This window comes from Gadus macrocephalus, chromosome 9 (genome assembly GCF_031168955.1).
Source record: "Gadus macrocephalus chromosome 9, ASM3116895v1".
Lineage (NCBI taxonomy): Eukaryota > Metazoa > Chordata > Actinopteri > Gadiformes > Gadidae > Gadus > Gadus macrocephalus.
This window is the reverse complement of record NC_082390.1, coordinates 4,960,062-4,980,352: the sequence shown is the minus strand read 5'-3', so window position 1 is coordinate 4,980,352 and position 20,291 is coordinate 4,960,062. Positions and strand designations below refer to the sequence as shown.

General features: G+C 46.7%; 1 protein-coding gene across 1 annotated transcript in view; it reads right to left on the bottom strand.

Moving 5' to 3' along the window:
• Positions 1–20,291, bottom strand: part of kcnq1.2 (potassium voltage-gated channel, KQT-like subfamily, member 1.2) — a 78,968-nt gene that overhangs the window by 52,029 nt on the left and 6,648 nt on the right. Inside the window, exons 2-10 of the mRNA XM_060061562.1 lie at positions 18,853–18,943; positions 12,399–12,525; positions 11,933–12,011; positions 11,682–11,778; positions 9,751–9,891; positions 7,304–7,414; positions 6,552–6,647; positions 5,239–5,376; positions 2,805–2,973 (exon numbers count right to left, since the gene is read on the bottom strand). Coding sequence (XP_059917545.1) covers positions 2,805–2,973; positions 5,239–5,376; positions 6,552–6,647; positions 7,304–7,414; positions 9,751–9,891; positions 11,682–11,778; positions 11,933–12,011; positions 12,399–12,525; positions 18,853–18,943 — 1,049 coding nt within the window. The remainder of the gene's footprint in view (positions 1–2,804; positions 2,974–5,238; positions 5,377–6,551; positions 6,648–7,303; positions 7,415–9,750; positions 9,892–11,681; positions 11,779–11,932; positions 12,012–12,398; positions 12,526–18,852; positions 18,944–20,291) is intronic.

Below are 20,291 nucleotides of genomic sequence, written 5' to 3'. Positions count from 1 at the left end.
TTTTTTTACATAAAAATCACAAAATGTGTAAACATTATCCAAGTTAATCAAATTGATACTCAATTCAAAATGTAAACAAAAAACATTTGTATATATATACACATATATATATAGGAAAATATACAAAAATATATAAAGGCTGCCAGGGTCATGATAAATAACAGGCGAGCCTGGATGCAAAGCTCTGCAGCACCAGTCTGTTTAATATCTGCGTCTGCAGCGCGGGCCGTGCCATTACATGCAGTATCATTAGCGCCAGCCAGCCACAGGCGCGAGCGCTTGGCCCGCGTCTTTACGACTTCCATGTCTCCCCCTGTCCTCCTCCCCTAGCCAAGGAACTCTGTGTCCACATGCGTCATGTCTGGATCCCACCACCTATTATTTGCCAGCTGATATTTCTGTCAAATAAAAAGAGGACATTTTTAATTTTTTCCTCATAGAAGAATGACTAAATATTTGATTGTAACATTGGGTGCTTTGTCATCGAGACTGAACTAATGTTTTCCTGATAACCCCCATGGCTGCCGAGTAAGATACATGAGAGGATTTGTTTGAACAGTGATTGTTTTCTCCAAACAGTGACATTATGACAACAGATGATAAAGTAAGTATATAAAGGAGCTCAGCTTTTTTTATTTAATCCGTGACCCACTGATTGGAAAATCTGTCCTTAAACAAAATACATAACTTGATATCTTGAATCTAGCTGTCAGATCTACAAGTCCTATAAGAGATTCCCGTTTATATTATCTGTACTCCTGTCCTTTTTTTTTTTATCTTAATATCATGCTTTGACAGAAAAAAGCATTCAAAAAAACTCGGCCTAGAGTTGCCTTTTGAGCAAACATGGCAACATAACACAGGAAACTGCTTTTTGCACCTATGTGAATATTCTACAGTTCACACGCCGACACAACCCTCAAACCAACACACTAACAATCAGCTCGGTGTTTCCCCCAAATCACACCCAGTGCAACCATGGCTGACTAACGCACAGCAAAATCTCACCGAGGTTAGTCACCTCTTTAGCAGGAGAGACCGGATAGCAGCAAATATAGAGATTGGAGGCGGGGTCTTTGTGTTTATTGACTGTAATTAAACAATATTCCAGTCCAAAGGGGACTTTAATTTAGGGATACAAGTTATAAGCATAACCGTGTCCATTAGGGTAGAAAGGATATAACGCAGTATCAGAAGGTGATTTCCTTTTGAAAGACCGGTGTGCTTGTTTTTCTACTTAATGTAAGTGCACAAATGGTAAACAAGGTGGAGTCTTGACCTCAAATCACCACGGAGAGTAATGGCTGCCATCTGGCCAGGCCGTCATGAGCGTCAGCCATCTTGGCTCTAAGGGGATCAGGAGAGCGTCTGGATTTACTGTGTGTGAATGAGGAACCGGCACTCAAGCAACTATCTCTGCTTTTAATCCCCATTGCACGCAGAGGCTTCCGGGCTTAACAAGAACGAAGTAAACTGCACGCTTTTAAATCTCAAGAGATTCCAACATGCAAAGCCCTGCAAAACAGCAAGTATGGCCATGCTTCATAGAAATATACAGCTATGAATTGATATATTGCTTACATAGAGATTTTCCAGCATGACTTTCAGCATTAAAGTTATCTTGACCTTTCCGCTGTGTGTTTTGGATGTCTGACATGAGCAAGGGTTTCTTTTTTTAGCTGATCATCCAGCATAGAATATCTTGAGGTTGAAGGGAAACAGTCGCCGCATGAGGGAAAAGCTCATACATTCAAGATCATGCAGGAATATGCAAACTCCACAGAAACAAAAACGCACACAGAATGCCACCAGTTCAAAGGTTTAAGACTGGATTCAATGCCCAAATTCACTGTCAGTCGCTTTGTTTAAAAGAATCTTCACAATGACTAAATAGCAATGAAATGTCCCACACACCTAGATAATTAGATAACGCTTACAAAGGATATCAAGGATCTCATCAAAGTTCGAATTTCTAAGTTGTGACTAAGCCCTCGACATTTCGCCCGACGACCAAAAAAACAACCAGGAATCTGGTGAATTCCCCAGAAGCTTTTCAGGTCTGAGCTCACTGCGCGGAAAAAAGGCTGATCGGGACAAATAAAAGACGCTCCTCTTCTCGTAACAAGGAAGGAAAGACCCGTGGTGGAAAGTCCCCTTCACCTGAGAGCGACGACCTCACGCAGGTCGCGTTATGTAGCTTCTTTCGTTACCTTAATTATAATGATAATAATACATTAAACTTAAACAAAGACACTTTACAGAGTGAACACAAAATAAATCATTTAATAAGAACATATAAGTAAAAAGAAAAACTAGGATACAATAAAATTGGCAGCAATAAAACTAAAATAAGGAGATTAAAGGAATAGTTAAGAGGAGGAAGGAGAGAGAAGGGAAGGAGGTTATTTGCTGAAAGCCATCATGAAAAGGTGAGTTTTGAGGGCCTGTTTAAATGATGGTAGTGTGTTAGCCTGTCTGAAGTGGTTGGGGAGGGAGTTCCAGAGGGAGGGTGCAGCAACTCAGAAGGGCCTGTCACCCCAGGTCCGAAGCTTGGTCCTTGGGGTTTTGAGCGCGGTTGCATCCATGGACCTGAGGCAACGGGTAAGACGAGGTCGGAGAGGGACCAGGTAATGCATGACTGTATAGGTGGTGGGTAGTATTTTTAAATGAATCCTAAATTGAACCGGGAGCCTGTGGAGGTTGTGGAGGACTGGGGCGATGTGATCTCGGCGGCGGGTGGAGATGAGCATGCGGGCGGGGGAGCTCTGGATCGATGATTTATTAGGGTTGCTGCAATCCCGTACCTTCCACAGTCCCCGCCGACTCCTCCAGGAAGAAGGACATGTCCTTCTTGTCCTCCGTCTCCTGGATGTGGTCGTAGGTGATCTGGGGGATGGCCACGCCCCTCTCCGTCGACGGGCCCCTGGTGCTCAGGCCCCTGGCCAGCTTCAGCCTCTTCCTGGTGCCTCGTCTCTGTGGCGGTGAGAGAGGCATCACCTTCAGAGCTCGATTTGAGATTGTGATAAAAAAGGGCTGTACACATGCATGTCTATAAAGCAGCAGTCTGTTTATTCTCATGTATAGAAAGTGTTATGAATGCAAAGTGTTACGAATAAGGATTGTGCTATGGTGAAATGATCACTAACTCAAATAATATGGTGGATTTTCATTGATCCCCTGGCTTAATTAACATTCAAAAGTGTGAATGTTAATTGGGGCAGGATAAAACCACTCTTGGGACAGGACAAAACCACTGCAACTTGGGCGAAAACCGTGCTCATGGAATCTGTCAGATCGACTTAAATCATTTTTCCTGATGGTGAAAGAAAAAAAACACCCCAAAATCCTCAATAAAACATTTTACACTTCATTTCACATTACGACGTGTCAGTCCAGGATAACATTGAGAGGAAATGCCAGGTCGTAGGATATGCCAGCAACGGGACACTCAGGTTTTAATGCCACGGCTGGAAAATGGTATCCTACAGCTATGACATCATGTAGGTCTAATGGGGGTCAGCTGGCCTGTCTTAAGGCCTAAACACAGAGTGTTAAGCCCCAGAGACACTCTGCCTGGAGACTCCGTTAGGGCCAGGTGAGGTCAGAGCTCTGCGTGTGTCAGTCAATTCCTCGGAAACTGCACGCTGAACTCCCCACCCGCCAAACTTTCTCCTCCGAGCTGCCAACGTCCTGGACATGGCCTTTATAGGAACTCAGCCTCTCGGACTCAGGGGATCGAGATCCCAGGCATTGATAAGTGGCCAAAAGGTCAGTCTAAATACCGCAGCACTGACTGACTCATAAGGAAAGGGAACACGAGTGAGAGAGACAGTGGGAAGATTTGTGTGTTTGAGTGAGAGTGAGAGTGAGAGAGAGAGAGAGAGATAGAGAGAGAAAAACTGTGTTTGCGAGTAGAAAGAGACCATAGAGAGACAAATTAAATATGCAACAAAGAGGAAGTGGAACAAACGGTTAAACAAAAGGTCAAAGTGGTTAATACAGAGAGTACTCTCTGATGTGAGAAGGTGGAGGAAACGAAGAGAGCAAGTGGGTTTGACACAAGAGAAAGAAGGTGAGAAACAGAACAAGAGAGAGCGAGCGAGAAAGAGCGAGAGAGAGAGAGCGCAAGAGAGAGAGAGAGAGAGAGAGAGAGAGCGAGCGATAAAGATAGACAGAGAGAGAGAGAGAGAGATAGAGCGAGAGGGAGAGAAAGAGAAAGAGAAAGAGCGATAGGGAGAGAGCGAGAGAGAGATAAAGATAGAGAGAGAGAGAGAGAAAGAGAGATAGAGCGAGAGGGAGAGAAAGAGAAAGAGAGAGAGAGAGATAGGGAGAGAGCGAGAGAGAGATAAAGAGAGACAGAGAGACAGAGAGAGATAAAGAGAGACAGAGAGATAGAGAGAGAACGAGCGGGTGAGCGAGAACAGAAAAGAACAGTCAGTGCCCTCGGTCACATGGTGCAAATGAAAAGAGCGGAAGCAGCCTTGGCTCTCCGCTACATGTGTGGGTGCGATGCTAAACAATGTTGTTGTTCAGCTAGACAAAGGTTTGCTCCCATGAGAAAGCCAGTGATGACATCATCTGAACTGACTGAGCCTTTGTCCAGCGGAGACAAAGGCCTCAAGTCATTCTGGTGGACTCTAGCCTGGGTGTGTGTGTGTGTGTCGGTCTTTCTGTGTCTGTGTGCGCGTTTCTGTGGGCGTGTCTGTGTGTTTTCCATGTGTGTTGTGATATGCATGTCCTTCCCTGTGTGTGTGTGTGTGTGTGTGTGTGTGTGTGTGGGACCCTGACTTGCTCCTTTGTGCTAGGCATCACAGGGTGCGACATAGCTAATATTGTCACAGAATGAGAGCCGTTTCAAGGAGAAATATGCAAATCTGCTTTACTATTCAACCCCGGCCACTCTTTTGGTGTCTCCATTGATTGGGAAAAACCAGGCGTGCATTAGACTCCATGTGAGTCTATTGTGAGTAAATCGAAATGATATCATGTATGCTTTATGCAAATGTGGGAGCGTGACTGTGTGTGTGTGCCAGACTGTGTGCGTGTGCGTGACTGTGTGCGTTTGCGTGCGTGTGTGTGCACGTGTGCATCAGTGGGTGCGTACGTGTGGGACCGCGTGTGTGCGTGCATGTGTCTCTACCGGTGTCCATCGTCATTATAAAAATCAGTGACCATTCGTTTTTCCCACCAGTCAGCCCACCAGTCTCCCATAGCAGGGGTTAGTGAAGCTGTACTTACAGATAAGTTGAGCCTAATGACGTTGGGGCTGGCGCTGTCAGCGTGGACAGGGGGGGTGGACTCCTTGCTGAGGACGTACATCTTCCACGTGGCCGGGCAGAAGTCTGTCTTCTCGGCTGCATAGCACCTCCATAGGGTCTGTTAAGGGCGACACAGCGCATCCAACCAAGGCGAGGAGGAGAACATTTGGTCAATTATATGTGTATTCATATATCTTCAGGTATCGGTTGACATTGAACACTGATCAGAAGGATTTTGTAAATGCTAATGGTGTTTTAGCATGAAGGATATTCAACAATGTTGGGTGGCAATTGTATTATTGACATGAGAACTACTATTGTTGAAAACACTACTACTACTACACGACCCAAGTGTTAAATACTACTATACGTCGAGATTTCTCAACAGGGATCAGAGACTCACTGGAGTGTTTGTGGATGATGGCAGATTACACTCCACCTAGCTGACTTTTATTGGGCTCCTCTAGACAAGAAGGCAGAGTGGTGGGGTTGGAAATCCGGTTCATTGTAAGTATTGGTACATGGTACGATGACACATGGCCGGGTGCTCCATGTTGCCATCCAGGAGATCTCTCCCCGAGTGTGTGTGGGCATGGCTGGTTTAACCTGTGCACACTGATTACCCAATGTTCAACAGGTGTGCAGCCTCACCCAGCCCTATAGTCTAATCAGACCCGGCCAGGTGAGGCTACTTAATCATCCGCACACGCACACACTCCCCAAATGTCAACTAAGGCATTCGTTTAAACATTCATTAATCGGGTAATGCATCAATTAAAACTAGGGCTTGGCAAGTGAACGCGTTAATTGCGCGTTAATGCAATCTTATTTTAACACGATTAATTCAAATTGACACATTAATGCACGCAGAATGTCAGTTTCATATTCAACCCACACTGAGTGAGTCAATAAAACTCCCTCAAGATCACTTGGTCTAGTTTTTGCTTATTCAGAACATTTGGTATAATTGATAATGTGTCATTCCATTTGATCATCTCATTTAACTTCAACTGGAGTGGATTTCAACTATAATTTTAAAAGCGCGATTAATCGCGAGGTAACTCCCCAATACTAAACTTTTAATCTTCGCCCAGCCCTAATTCAAACCCTAGTTAACATGAATGGCAAGTTAATTGTTAGTTTATGCTACTACCACCTCCGGGACATTCCTTTGTGGGAGCCCTCCAGCCTGAGGTGTCCCCATTCAAACAGGTCGTGCCACCCGTCTGGGGTGAGTGAACGTGTGAACGTGTGAACGTGTGAGCGTGTGAGCCTCACAGCGGCGTCGACTACCTGTATGAGGGAGGCGGCCGCGGGGATCTGCCTGTTGAAGTGCTTCTGTCTCTGCTTCTGCTGCACCTTGAGAGCGAACCCCGAGCCCAGGATGCCCTACACACGGGGACCACAGCGTTATACTGAGAGGCTGAACGAGTGTTGGGAGGACTTAAAGGTGCAGTGTGTATCGTGAAGTGGCGTTTTAGCAAAACGGGCCAGGCAGAAATGGAATATAATATTCATAAGTATGCGTCAATTAGTGGATGAATAAAAAAATTGGAATCGAACACTGAATGAAAAGGTTTTCAATGTGCATTACAAGGCAGCACAGGCCACTGCAGCTTCCTCTAAGTCGTTGCAAAAAGGGGGGGGGGGGGGGAGCAGGGGATATTCAGTTGGCTGCAATTTGCAACCTCAGTGCTAGATGCCACAAAATCCTGCACACTTCACCTTTGAGCCCCAAGCTAAATAATTGTTGTGTCCAAAAGAGACATTCTTATACAACCTGGCTGTATTTGCACTCTATGTGCATTGCTCCATTTAAATGATACGATTATATACATTTCTAAGTAATCGAATAAAACATAAATAAAGAAATACCAATTGTGCATAGAGTGGTTTCATTAAAGGGTTAGACAAAAACTAAAAAAAGTTCAGTTTCCTGCAGTTCCGCTTCCTGTGGTTGTGAGCTAATGTCAAGTCTGTGCCGAGAGAGCACAGGTGTGGCAGACGAGCGTCTGAGCGTCAGCACAACAGGAAGTGGTATTTACAGCAGGCAGTGCGAAGAAGGAGATGGCGAACACACTGAAGCAGGAGGCGATGGCTTTGCCAACCCACGTCTGCGGTATCTTGTCGCCGTAACCGATGGTGGTGACAGTCACCTAGAGACAGGAGAAAGACATTGCACATTTCAATGTCCTTTGCACTGCACTTTTTATACATTACATTATCTTTTCCATTCATATTTAGTTATATCATCTACTGCTGTAATGACCAAAGGTTCCGTGAAGGATTAATTATGTACACACCATCCATCCAAAAAACCAAGTTTGGTTGAAGCAAAGTAAAATAAGTGGCTAAAACTTGAATCAAGCTACACTATTCAAGAGAGAAAATGAGAAACAATCCTGAAACACGTTCACACTACCAACTCCAACATCTCTGGGCGCGGGTTTAATGAAACCTCAAGGGGGTGATAATGACTACACAATCGACAGTGTTGCCGAGCCCCTCCACTGTAGACTATGAAAGAGAGCTGACAATGGCGGCCAAAGTTCATCATCGGGCCGGTTGGCAGGCCTCCATCACCGGGATGGGCCGGGCCATTCGAGGGCCTCTTCTCCTTAATGGGAATACGATTCCCATACACTGATCCCCTCCAAGCACAAGGAATTCGCTGGACGAGGAGAGCGAATCGAAATGAAACAACAACAAAAAAGACACGTACACCCCGGCTCCTGAGCCCTGAGCCAATCGGGGTGGGGGGGGGGGGGGGGGGGGGTATTCAGAGAGGAGTGCCGCTCCACGTTCACTCAGAAGCACCCTCGGTGTAATGTGAGATAGTTCAAAATAAAGAGGGCTTTGGGGTTCAACAAGATAGGGTGCGAGGAGGTGGGTGACAAGGGGTGAGGGTGAAGGGGGTGGGAGTGTGGTGGTGGTGGTGGTGGTGGTGGTGGTGGTGGTGGTGGTGGTGGTGGTGGAGGGGGCGATGGTGTGTAGAGGGTAGCGGGTGGTGTAGGGGGAGTGGTGGTGGTGATGATGGTGGAGGTGGTGGCGGCGGGGTAGGGGGTGGTGTAGAGGAGGGTGGTGGTGGTGGTGTGGGCGAGTGGTGGTGAAGGTGAAGGTGGTGACGGTGTTGGGGCTGATGGCGGATTAGACTCGTATCAGACGTCTGATGTCTAAGCAGCGGCCCCCGGCTGACATGACCTGTCCTCCCTCCACCGACCAAAGGTCCAGTCGGTGTGTTGATTAAGTTGCATCAAGTTATCCTTCATACAGGTAATACCATTTAATATGAAGAGTGAGCGAGTGAGAATGAGGGAGTGAGTGAGTGAGAGAGAAGGTTGAGGGGGCACATGGCATATGAATCACGCCATTGGCCTGTCCTTTAGCACACACCCACACACGCGCCCACACACACACACACACACACACACACACACTCTTCATGCACGTTAGCAGTCCGACTCTCAAGCTTACAGTCTCCCGAAACAAAGAGCCGCCAACTCCTCAGCCAAACTCTCATTGTGTGTGTATTTGTGTGTGTGTTTATGTATGGTGTGTGTGTGTGTGTGTGTGTGTGTGTGTGTGTGTGTGTGTGTGTGTGTGTGTGTGTGTGTGTGTGTGTGTGTGTGTGTGTGTGTGTGTGTGTGTCCCAAATCACAGCTTTCCCTCCACTCTCCAAGGAGTGTAGAGAGGAGCCCCCCCCACGACCCCCCTCCAAGCCTCGTTACAAAAAGGTTGCAATCCCACAATTACACTTTTAATTAGGCCCACTGACACGTTGTGTCGGGGCTCCAGCGCTCCTTTATGCCCCAAGGGCCCAGGGGTGAATGCCTTATTGCCATGTCTTTGTGGCCCACTGATCCCATACACAAGGTGGCCATAGGTTCCTCATTACCTCACACCTCCAATTCTATTTTAATTAACTGCTTTGGGTAGACAGAATAGAACTGAGCTCGGCCAAACTGAGGAGAACTGGCGCCTCATAGCAGCGTTTTTTTTTATTTATTTTTTTATCAAAGACGTTTTAACCAGACAAGCTGTTTTCGGTTTTACGGAACTACTTTTCAAAGCCTATCTTTTAAAAAAAATTGAAACAGTTTTTTTCTGACCTCAAACGAGATCATAAGAGATATGAGATATTCATGTGGGGAGGGTGTATTGTGACAGTTCATCATTTGAAAGTTACGGCCTGCGATGCGCTAGATTGTGCTTTCTGCTCGTACAGTGTTTCACTATTGCAGTTAGAATACGAAGGCGAAACGGATGACACCATTCATATCAACACTCTTATATTTGAACTGATACTAAGAAATGGAAACATCAAAAAGAAAAAATAATGATGTGTGATTAATAAAGTCACACAGATTTTCAACGTATGCTTTGATTGTTCACAGCCTCCCTTGTGACCAAGCTGCGTTGGACCGTGTCGGCTTAATGAAGGTAAAGGTCAAAGGTGAACGTCAATGTCCTGGACACAGAGAGGGGGTCTTACCACGCCCCACCACAAGGCGTCGGCGTAACTGGCGAAGCCCGTCTTGCCGTCCTCGTCCACCGCGTCCTTCTCGGCAAGGTACACGAAGTAGGAGGAGAAGATCAGCCCCAGGAAGCCAATGTACAGAGTGGTGATCAGCTCCTGTGGAGACCCAGGTGAACACACACACACACACACACACACACACACACACACACACACACACACACACACACACACACACACACACACACACGCACACACACATGAAGATACATGAACATACAGATGCCCATACACACAGGTGAGCACACAGATACACACATGTGAACACACACACACACACACACACACACACACACACACACACACACACACACACACACACACACACACACACACACACACACACACACACACACACACACACACACTCACACACACATACATGAACATACAGATGCACAAACACATTCAAACACGTGAACACACACGCACGCACACACACATGAAGATACATGAACATACAGATGCCCATACACACAGGTGAGCACACAGATACACACATGTGAACACACACACACATACATGAACATACAGATGCACAAACACATCAAACACGTGAACACACACGCACGCACGCACGCATACAGATACCCAAGCAAATACACAGGCATCTAGACTAACGCACACACTATTCAGTTATGCACTTATAGTAATTTCCTTGAAATATCCATTAATAAAAACATAAACACACTGACAAGAAAAAGTGCAGTTTTCCTCCTCCTGTGCATGGATCAAAACCATTGATAAAACCGATGACTTTCCATGGCGGAACGCACTCCAAGAAGAAGATTACACTCGGCCCATTCCGCACTGTCTTGCGTGTTATTTATTTGACCTTCGCACATAATCCTTCAGAGGCAGGTGCTGTTCCTACCACACATCACAGAGACATCAAAGACACCATCCGCGCAAGCACATGCCTTCTGGGATTAGGACAGGAAAAATCCCATCATGCATTTCTGCACAGCAAATTATGAAAAAAATAAATAAAAAGGAACTTTGATTCACTTTCTTTTTTCGACCTTATAAAGCTAAGTCTGGTTGCAGTGTCGGTGTGTTCTGTGTGTGTGTGTGTGTGTGTGTGTGTGTGTGTGTGTGTGTGTGTGTGTGTGTGTGTGTGTGTGTGTGTGTGTGTGCGTGCACATGCGCAAATACGTGCATGTGTGTGTGTGTGTTTGTGAGAGAGAGGGCTGTATCTTTGAATGTGTTCGGTGGACTCTGCTGTAATGGGACTGAAATCAGCAGGGTCAACAGCGAGAGAGAGAAACGCTGGATGAGACGCGTACGGTCGGTCTATAGAAGGTGAAGTGACCTCAGGGAAGCCTTATTTGGTCATAGAAACGTGGAATAAGACACACGGTTTGCATGTTGGGGGTGATTAGGATGGGAAGCCGTTTGAGAAGCTCTGAGCTCCTAGCTAAAATCTAACTAGCTCTTGGCTGCTAGATGTGATGACCATAACCATGTTATATCCCTAATGAGGCCACGATAAAGCCAACTATATTTCTATAGTTGTCTTTTTTAAGTTTAAGAAGTTGGTAGTGTTTATTGGTCTCTACCAGATTGTTTTGTCACACTTAATGCTAGTAAGTGTTACTACTGTGTAAAAAAAGAACTAAATAACAAACAACAATGGTGAAATGTCACTTTTAATTAAACTGTAATTAAAGTTGACCAACAAGTTATAGGTCAATGCATATTTTAAAGCAAAAAGCCAAGAGTTTCAGGAGCATGATCTTCACGAAAAGAACACTATATTTCACAATCAATTTGAGTTAAAAACCCTTGAAATGGTGAAGCTTAGTAACATGTACCATGGTCACCACTTCTTGATTCCACTGTGTGAAACTCCTTAGTAGTAGTATTAGCAGTAGTAATGTTCCTACCTGTCTGTGCATGAAGACTACAGATCCCAGAAGCCTCCACGTTCCTCCCTGGCGATCCACATGCAGCATGCGCAGGATTTGGAGGAAGCGGATCCCCCTGCAACCCACAGCCAATGTGTTGTACTTTCTGATCAGTTTATTGTATTTTTAGATGAGATTATTGTAGTTTTAGATTTGATTATTGTAGTTTTACATGAGATTGTTGTTTCAAAATAGGGGGGAAAACAATGATAATGTGCTCGCCACAGTACCTGATGGCGGATGTGGCAAATACTTGTCCATTAGAGCCGACACTGAGCACAATGACCGAGGCCATGACCACTATCAGATCTAGACAAAGAAAATACAGAAAGAAAGAGAGAAAGAAAGGAAGAAAGAACATACTTAAAAGGTGTGAAATCAACCATAGTCAACAAGACAATTACTCACAAATAGTATAAAGAATACGATGAAAGAATCTAAAACGGCAAAAACAAAACAAACAAAAACAAAACCACAAAATCCTGTCCTTTAGTCGGACAAAAAGTTGCGTTGTTCTTATTCAGAAACCAAAACCACAACGATTTCCTCGGAAGCAGAGTTCCCGTGGGAAATGGAACGCCGGCCCATTCAGGGGCGGCTCCCGTGTTAGATGTGACTGTAAAACACAACAATGTCGTGTGTGTCACTGGGTGGGTGCGCGGGCGGGGCGGGGACAAAGGGGGACTCCAGGTGCACCTATGATGGATATGGGCTTCCTGACGAAGCGAAGCCGGCCCTTCAGGCCCACGTATTTGCTGCGGCAGCCGGCCGACCACAGGCGCACCACGTACTCCGTGCCGAAGAACAGCACCAGCACGATCTCCTGTGAAGCACAACACACGCACACAGAAACACGCACACACACACACACACACGCACACACACACACACACGCACACACACACACACACACACACACACAAACTGTTAGAGACAATCCTGGCGATGGAAGAGGGTGTCTTTAGAGAGATGTCTGTTCTCTACGTTTTGCAATCGTCTTCCACGCGCAAACATACCGGGATAATTCCCTAGCGTGGGTGAACGTTCTTGTGTTCTGGTTCTGATGGAGAGGACTTCCCCCCTCCAGAAACGTCTGGCCCAATCCACGAGCAGTACAGGGGCTGGGACTGTAATCAATCAGTGTGGATACCCGATATGACAGGGATGGGCTCGTCTGCAGACGGGGAGACCTGGAGGTGGTCTGCCACGAGTGAGCCCACCCACCACAGTGCTGATACAGATGTGGAGATAACCTGGGAGCGATCACAGCTCATATTTAGACAGGGGTCAAAGGCTTGATGATGTTCAGAAGTTGCTCTAACCGACCTCCATTTTCCCCAGAGCCGCTGCCTACAGGGCAGACTGCCGCTGCGAGTCATTGTGTGCGCTACAGGCCTTTCTGCATCATGTGCAAGGCAAAAACCGACCGAAAAACTGCAGATTAGAAAAGGACCTGAGGATCTATTTGGAATATTTATGCGGCCCCATCTCTTTGGGCACCTGTGCATCCATTTAGGCAGGGTTTGCGTCTCGGTAGATATCTGTGTGTGTGTGTGTGTGTGTGTGTGTGTGTGTGTATGTGTGTGTGTGTGTGTGTGTGTGTGTGTGTGTGTGTGCGTGCGTGCGTGCGTGCGTGCGTGCGTGCGTGCGTGCGTGCGTGCGTGCGTGCGTGCGTGCGTGCGTGCGTGCGTGCGTGACGGAGGTCTCCACCACGTATGGCATAATATTGAGCCCCTCAGCCGTCAGTAACGGCGCGGCTCCACGTGGGTGGCCCTTCTGTGTGAGCACTTGAACCGGCTGCTCTCCGACTGCCCCTCGCTGGAGAAACCCTACCCCGCCGGCCCCCCGCTGCTGCAACAACACCGGCATCGCCGCGACAACCCCCCTGCTCCAGAACAACCGCCCGTCAATCAATCCCCCTGCAACGCAACGCTAAAGAAGGCGGTGCGGCGCGATCGCTCCCTGAAAGCAGAGAGCAGGACGCAGTGATCCGCGGATCGGGCGTCACAATCGGAAACGTGAGAGAGAGAGAGAGAGAGCTCTAAAGTGACACAGACGGAGAGAGGAGAGGCGAGACGGGGCGGGAGAAAGGAGAGGACAGTGAGCGCGAGGGGGGAGAAAGAGAGATAAAGACCGCCACCTAGACAAATAAAACGTCTAGGGGGGGGGGGGAGAGGGGAGAGAGAGAGAGAGAGAGAGAGAGAGAGAGAGAGAGAGAGTGATAGAGAGAGAGAGAGAGAGAGAGAGAGAGAGAGAGAGAGAGAGAGAGTGATAGAGAGAGAGAGAGAGAGAGAGAGAGAGAGAGAGAGAGAGAGAGAGACAGAGAGAGAGAGAGACAGAGAGTGATAGAGAGAGAGAGAGAGAGAGAGAGAGAGAGAGAGAGAGAGAGAGAGAGAGAGAGAGAGAGAGAGAGAGAGAGCAGACAGGCCCTGGGGACGGTCCACTGGCTCCTAACAACATGCAGATCAGTTGAACTTGAGCGACCAGCCGTGGCCTCGTCATTGTGTGCCGTGCGGGGCGGCGGACCTTGGTCCTCCGAGGCCTGGTACCGTGCGTATGGCAGTGTGTGTGTGTGTGTGTGTGTGTGTGTGTGTGTGTGTGTGTGTGTGTGTGTGTGTGTGTGTGTGTGTGTGTGTGTGTGTGTGTGTGTGTGTGTGTGTGTGTGTGTGCGTGTGTGTCACATCCGGACGCCGGACGTGGTACACACGAGAACCCAGTTTCCCACGTTAGGTCAATATGATTTGGGGCGGTGGGATCAGACCGATGCATTATTATCTATTTAATCGGGGGGTACTGTGGAGCCCCCGGGAGAACACAGAGGATAGGGAAGGACAAGGGACGGAGACGAGCGTCACGGGACACGCCTGATGGCTCAAACCTTCGTGAGTTAATGACCTGTCAATATCGTGGCCTAAAATGCTATTGTGAAGACGGAACACACCGGAACACCAGCTCTGGTAGTGTGTGTGTGTGTGTGTGTGTGTGTGTGTGTTCGTGTGTGTGTGTGTGTGTGTGTGTGTGTGTGTGTGTGTGTGTGTGTGTGTGTGTGTGTGTGTGTGTGTGTGTGTGTGTGTGTGTTTGTGTGTGTGTACAGGATCCAACCAAGCAAACGCTAACGTTTGGATCCAGAGCTATCACTCTTCATAATTTCAACATCTGGATGATATTTGAAGGTTACAGCTGGGCCAGCAAAAAAAAAAATTGGCGGGGTCTGGGTTTGCGGGGGATGTGAGGGGGGTGGGGGCGTTTGACAGGATTATCTGAAAATAATCTTGTGGAATGGGTCACCCAGATGTCGGTAGGTTTTCTTTGCCTGTTTGTTTTCTGCGATACGGCTGTCTGTTTGTGTGACCCTAATCTTATCAGGCTGGAATAAAATGGGCCAAATTCAAGCTGGGTTGAATGACACATTGGATTCCGATGAAACCGCAAGCGAACACACATATAAATACAAACACAAACACACACACAAAAACACAAAACACACAGAGACGCATGCAAGACAGATTCTTAAACAAATCCATGTCACACACACAAACACACAATGACACACAACCACAAACACACACACCCACACTCGTACGCATGCTATGTATTATGGTGACACACGCACACTCACACACACAGACACACAAACCAGTTTTTATAATCATGGCCTATAATTACAGCTACTGCATGAAAATGCAAATAAACCAAACAACAATGAAAAGTGGATTATAGATAAAAGTATGATGTGCCAAGTCATCCAAAGAAAGTGCCATGCATCATTTCCTATGAGAAATAAAGGCTGAGTGGCTTGTTATTCATCATAATTAATCAAGATAAATACAACATAAAAATTCTTCATCATGACATTGTGGCTTTGACTCGTTCCAACCAACGCCCCCAGACCGGGGTTTGTACCATTTAATGTTTCTGTTATCTGTGCAGTCCCATTCCATAACCAAAGAAATGCAGTGTTGCTCTTGGCACTCGTTCCACTCCGTGTTGGAGTCCTCTGGTTTTGGAGGACTCCTACGAGCACCAGGCTGTGATGGCCGACCCAGCCCGTATGTGAGGGGCAGAGCTGGGTCACCCATAGGTCAGAGAGAGACGAACACTATGATTACATCAAGGCTTAGCGCAAAGCAAAGCAAACCGAAAAAAATAACAAGCACGCAAAGCCTGCGAGACAAGTCTGCGCTTTTACCCAAAGGGACTTCCAGTGATTTCAGAGTATCTCACTAAGGAGCAGATGCAGGAGCTACTCTGGGAGGACGACAGGTCAGACAGCCGCAGACATCGGGGATTGAACCGGTTCCTTTTAGTGGTGAGCAAAACACCCTGATTGCTATACTGTCCTTCCCCCTTGAAACAGTTCTGTGTGTTTAAATGCAACTGTAGACCTTATAAGTCTCTGTCCTTAAATTCGAAATGTGCAACATTTCAACTAGCTGGTAGCTTACCTGGACATATCTGTAGTCAAAGCTGATCGATAGTGATTTCAATAAAGTAATCAATAAAATCACATCTAATGACTGATATATTCTACAGACAACAAATGCTGGCCAGCCCGTATCTCTCTCTTTGTTGACAAGAATCCTACTCCCAAAGCCCCTCCCACTCACGCCACCTAGCCAGCTGAGCTAGGCTACAGCCAGTGAGATTGGACAGAACACTGTTATGGAGCTTTTTGAATTCAGAACGTCCCGCCTGCTATCTGGGAGGGGCTACATCTTACACTGTGTGACTTGAAAGTTGCCTTCAGAAAAACAAATAGTATCCCTCGGTCCCGCGGCCCCTGTGATGTTTGGCTCTGAAGGAAACCTTAACCTGAGAAATAATGTGACACAAGACATGGGTGACATTCAGGGCGTGGGTCTGGAAAACAGACTTGAATGTGCATGGATGTGTGATCGTGTGTGTGTGTGTGTGTGTGTGTGTGTGTGTGTGTGTGTGTGTGTGTGTGTGTGTGTGTGTGTGTGTGTGTGTGTGTGTGTGTGTGTGCGTGTGTGTGTTGCCAGGCCTGCCTAGCTTTATTTTGGCAGCCTGCTACAAAGCCAAATATCCTCAAGGACCAGAGTTCCCGCTTGCCATCCAAAATAAGCAGCGACTCATGTGATTCATGAACGTCAGCTGACCCTGAACTTGCTAAGTATAGCTTCACCAATGATACACACGGCTTTGACATCACGCCACACACACACACACACACACACACACACACACACACACACACACACACACACACACACACACACACACAAAGAACAAACACACAAAGAACAAACACACCAAGTACAAACACACCAAGTCCACAGACACACAGACACACTCCCCCACCACAAATAACGAAACTCAAACAACACACACACACACACACACACATGTAATTAAAGCTCGCTTCTGAGAAATGGTTCACGTCGGCATTAACAGCGTTAACAACCGCACACACGCACACATGCTCCATACAAATACACACAAACTTTTATTTAGACACAAAGATATAGACACACTGGCCAAACGATGCTGTGTTGCAATTAAAGTAGGGAGCGCGGTTGGGGAGGGGAAGGGGTATTGAGAGTGAAAAAGGAGAAGCTGGGCCGGAGCCGGAGACAGAGAGACACACAGCGTTCTGGGCTCCCTCTGGGTGTAAATAAATGAATAACTGATAGTAGATCCTCAAAGGGCACTGGCCAAAAGTTTAGGGAACACAACGTACACCCCTGTCCTCGGATTGCCCTCAGTGTTCACGCAGAGGGTGTGTGTGTGTGTGTGTGTGTGTGTGTGTGTGTGTGTGTGTGTGTGTGTGTGTGTGTGTGTGTGTGTGTGTGTGTGTGTGTACATGTGTGCCTGTGTGTTCCTGCAGTTCAGGTGTGCGTCCGTGCGTGTGCGTGCGTACATGGTAACACGTGCGCACTGACACGCGTGCATGCGTAGTCGCACTCCGGTGCAGTAGTGTGTGATTTGTGTGTCTGTATGTGCGCATTCATGTGCATGTCGGTCTGGTCTGTAAATGTGTTGCCACATGATTGGTTAGCCACTGTTTGTGTAAGTGACTATTCTATATCTACTGTATGGGAGCGAGAGAGATGGATGACACAAGTCTTTTGTAGTTAATCCAAAAAGTGGCCATCATTTTCAGTACCTGTGGCAGGGCCTTGATCTATGGCATCACTTAGCAGCCCTAATAGCCTCATAAGCCCAGTGAAGGTAATTTACTAGCTGGTGTCAAGGGGTGTAGCCAGTGAGGAGCCACGTCATTCAGCATCACATAACTTAGCAGGAGTCCCGAAACACGCAGACTTATATTGCACTTATCTTTTGTGCCATATAGCATTCGTGAACTTTCTTGAAGTTAATTAAAAGGATCCTCCGTCTCTGTTGCGTGGTGTTGTGTGGTTCAGTGTTCACAAAATAAAATAGAACCGATCATCACAAACAACGTGCAGATGATACCCAAGCACACTGGAAATATATTATGCACATTTCTGCTGCTTTTTCTGATATCTGTGTATGTAGAATTGCTGACATTGCTGAGGGTCTGAAACAACTTAAGGTCTTATCAGTCTTGAGTTGAAGTGTCAAGATGGCCGTTCCCCTCCCAGCCAAGATCTTCTACCGCCATCATGTGGAAGCGAAGGGGTACTGCAGTTAAACAACTCAGGGCAACGCTTCCCATTCTTAATTCATTCGTAACTTAAGCCGTCTCATTTGCAGTACATGGGGAAAGGTTCAAGTCTTAAGTAAAACTGAATACAAAGTAATACACTCTTGCGTCTTGGGTTCGCACACATTTAGACATGTGCTCTCTGCCTGAAAAGTCCTATCACATTTCAACGTGGTTTCAAATGAGTCAATAGTCCTTTGTGTTTCAGTTGCTGTCCTGTATAACCTTTTTGGCAGTGGTTCCTTGCGATCATCTGGTGCATTTATTTTTACTTATACATACATTTTTGTGAACATACCTTTAATGGTGGCATTATATATTTTTTATGTTTTTGGAGGGGAATGGGGTAGGCTCGCCTTTTGGCCTTTTCGGGGATACAGCTGGACATTGTTACGGACGTACATTTTTCATCATCATAATCGTGATTTCTGCACGACACCTGTAGGAGCTGAACTTGTGTATTGAACATTTTACATTCCCCTATGAGATGTGTTCACTCACCATCCAAAAGAGCGTCCCGGTGGCGAACTCTGCATACTGCTCAATGGTGGACAGCACGCTGAAGACCAGACACACCAGCACCATGACAAACCTGCAGCAGGGGGAGAGAAGACGCAAGGAAGTCAGCCCACCATTCATTGATTCACACTGGAGACCCTCCCCAACCTCCCCTGGTTGAGGCTGGCCTGGTCCAGGGGTCTTTGGCCCGACTTCACCCTGAAGCAAAGGGATTAGCAACAGCCATGCATGCATGTGTGCGTGTGTGCGTGTGTGTGTGTATGTCTCCTCTGTTGTTGTATAATCAATACATAAAACAGATATTTAGGTACTTTTGCAATTGCCTGTTGTTGTTGTTGTTACAGAATATGATCAATAAATTTGCGTTGGACAACGTGTATAATCTCACGTATATACAGTTCTGCAAGTGTACATTGTCGAGTGTCTTCCATGCAGCTCACCTCTCACCTATTACAGCAAAGGCATACAGAATCATAAAGCAGCTTGGATATAGATCTGGTTCCCTCTGAGGCCCGGTATTGTTTTAAATTGACAGCACTCCCAATAGACACCTGCATGGTCGTTAGTGTGTTACTGGCTGGCTCCATGCAAACAACTACTCAACATCAACAATGTATAGACATTTATAACAAATAGCACACACACACACACACACACACACACACACACACACACACACACACACACACACACACACACACACACACACATTTAATTCTTTATTTGAATCCACCAATCACATTACAAGAGACAAGATTCAAATATTTCAGAGATAAGATAAGTCATTGTTCAAGGGTACAAAACACATCTCCTGCGCCACACTGCCAGGCTGCCTATCACTGCTGATATGGAGCAGAACTTTGCTAATTGTTTAGATTTTCTGCTGGAGAGCCCAGCCAGCCTTAACCCACTGAAAACACGGTTGTGGACATGCCCCAAGCTTCCAAAAATAAACACTATTAGCTTGCATTGGTAGCCTAGGTCCCTTAGTATTTCCAGAATGGGCTGGTATTTATGGTATCTGTGTTTTACAAACACACATACAGATGCAACTGCGTCTTTCTTCGGTGAGGATTAGAGCACACACGCCCAGCCGTCATCCTACTGATAGAGGTTGCGGACAGACAGACAGACAGACAGACAGACAGACAGACAGACAGACAGACAGACAGACAGACAGACAGACAGACAGACAGACAGACAGACAGACAGACAGACAGACAGACAGACAGACAGACAGACAGACAGACAGACAGACAGACAGACAGACAGACAGACAGACAGACAGACAGACAGACAGACAGACAGACAGAGAGACAGATGTGGTCACACACACACAGCAGTTACATCACCATTCAAATCATTTAAATGCAATGCACTCAGCCTATGGGGGAGAAGAAGGGATTTGCGATCAGCAGGAA